We start from the raw sequence: 1,724 nt of genomic DNA on the forward strand, positions 1-1,724 counted from the left end.
AAAGAGTCCACTCACATGTTCTTCATCTGCTCTCAAAAATCTCTGTGGAAAGAAAGAAAACCATCAGAGTGCTGGAATGTATCTGTGAAATCTTATTAAACTCCTCCTTCATGTGGTTTTATCCAGATATTAGACGTTTAGTCTGATTTTCTGAGATTTATTGGTTGATTTTTATTCTCAAAGTCAGTTTGTGTTTAGCTCAAAATTCAGTATTAGCAATAAAATCAACAGGATAGGCAGGATTCTGTGGCTTCTAAATGTGACTTTTTTTTCTATTTTAATGAACTAATAAAGCATCAGAATCAATCTCAGGCAGTGATGATCAAAGAATGTTCCACTCACCACTGAATACACGGACTATAGTTCATCATTTTAGTGACATTATTCAAACAAACCAGCATTTACAGGGTTCAAATCTTGATGCTTATTAGATTTTTTTAAAGATGAAACTAAACAGAAACATATGTTCAAATATAACATATTTAGAAAAACACATTTTCTCTATAAAATGTATTTTTATCCACAGTTTCACGTTTTAAATGCTATTTTAAATCCGCGTTTCCACATTTTGTAGTCTGTTCTATTTTTTATATTTTATTCATATGTGTTCATGTGTTCATGTATCTTCATGTGTTCATATGTGTTCATGTATCTTCATGTGTTCATGTGTTCATGTATCTTCATGTGTTCATATGTGTTCATGTATCTTCATGTATTTGTCTTTTCATGTGTATGTTCTTGTATGTTCATGTGTTCATATTTTCTCTCCTCCATCTATCAGCTGATGATGATGATGAGGATGATGATGATCATGATGATGAAGATGATGGTGATGATGACAATGAAGATGATGATGTGATGATGATGCTGAGGATGATGATCATGATGAGGACGATGATGATTATAATGTGATGATGATGATTATAATGTGATGATCATGATGAGGATGATGATGAGGATGATCATGATAATGATGAAGATGATGATGAACATGACAATGATGATGATTATAATGAATATGATTATGTGATAATGGTGATGATGATGATGATGACAATGAAGATGATGATGACGATGACAATGATGATGGTGATGATGACAATGAAGATGATGATGACGATGACAATGATGATGGTGATGATGATGATGATGATGATGATGGTGATGATGATGGTGATGATGACAATGAAGATGATGATGATGATGATGAAGATGAAGATGACAATGATGATGATGATAATGAATATGATTATGTGATGATGATGATGATGATGATAATGAATATGATTATGTGATGATGATGATGATGATGACAATGAAGATGATGATGAAGATGATGGTAATGATGACAATGAAGATGATGATGATGATGAAGATGAACATGACAATGATGATGATTATAATGAATATGATTGTGATAATGGTGATGATGATGATGATGATGACAATGAAGATGATGGTGATGATGATGATGATGATGACAATGAAGATGAAGATGATGATGAAGATGATGATGGTGATGGTGATGTTAATGAAGATGATGATGATGAAGGTTTGGGGGTTTTACTCTTCAGTGATGCTCTCCTGTCTGTTGCTAGGTGACAGCCGGCACCGTTGCCGCCTCCACATCCAATCAGGGTGAAGCAGAAAGCTGCTGCACCAATGAAGCGTCTCCTCTGGAATCTCTTCTGTGATTTCTCCATGGATTCTTCAGCGTCGGACAT

At 34.3% G+C, this 1,724-nt stretch overlaps 1 protein-coding gene across 1 annotated transcript; it reads right to left on the reverse strand.

Moving 5' to 3' along the window:
* Positions 1 to 935: 935 nt before the first annotated feature.
* LOC127535490 (uncharacterized protein DDB_G0271670-like) lies at positions 936 to 1,724 on the reverse strand. Its single transcript, XM_051953650.1, is given in 3 exon segments — positions 936 to 1,007; positions 1,010 to 1,250; positions 1,252 to 1,724. Coding segments are annotated over 3 exon segments (786 nt in total).

Source organism: Acanthochromis polyacanthus, chromosome 9, assembly GCF_021347895.1.
Source record: "Acanthochromis polyacanthus isolate Apoly-LR-REF ecotype Palm Island chromosome 9, KAUST_Apoly_ChrSc, whole genome shotgun sequence".
Lineage (NCBI taxonomy): Eukaryota > Metazoa > Chordata > Actinopteri > Pomacentridae > Acanthochromis > Acanthochromis polyacanthus.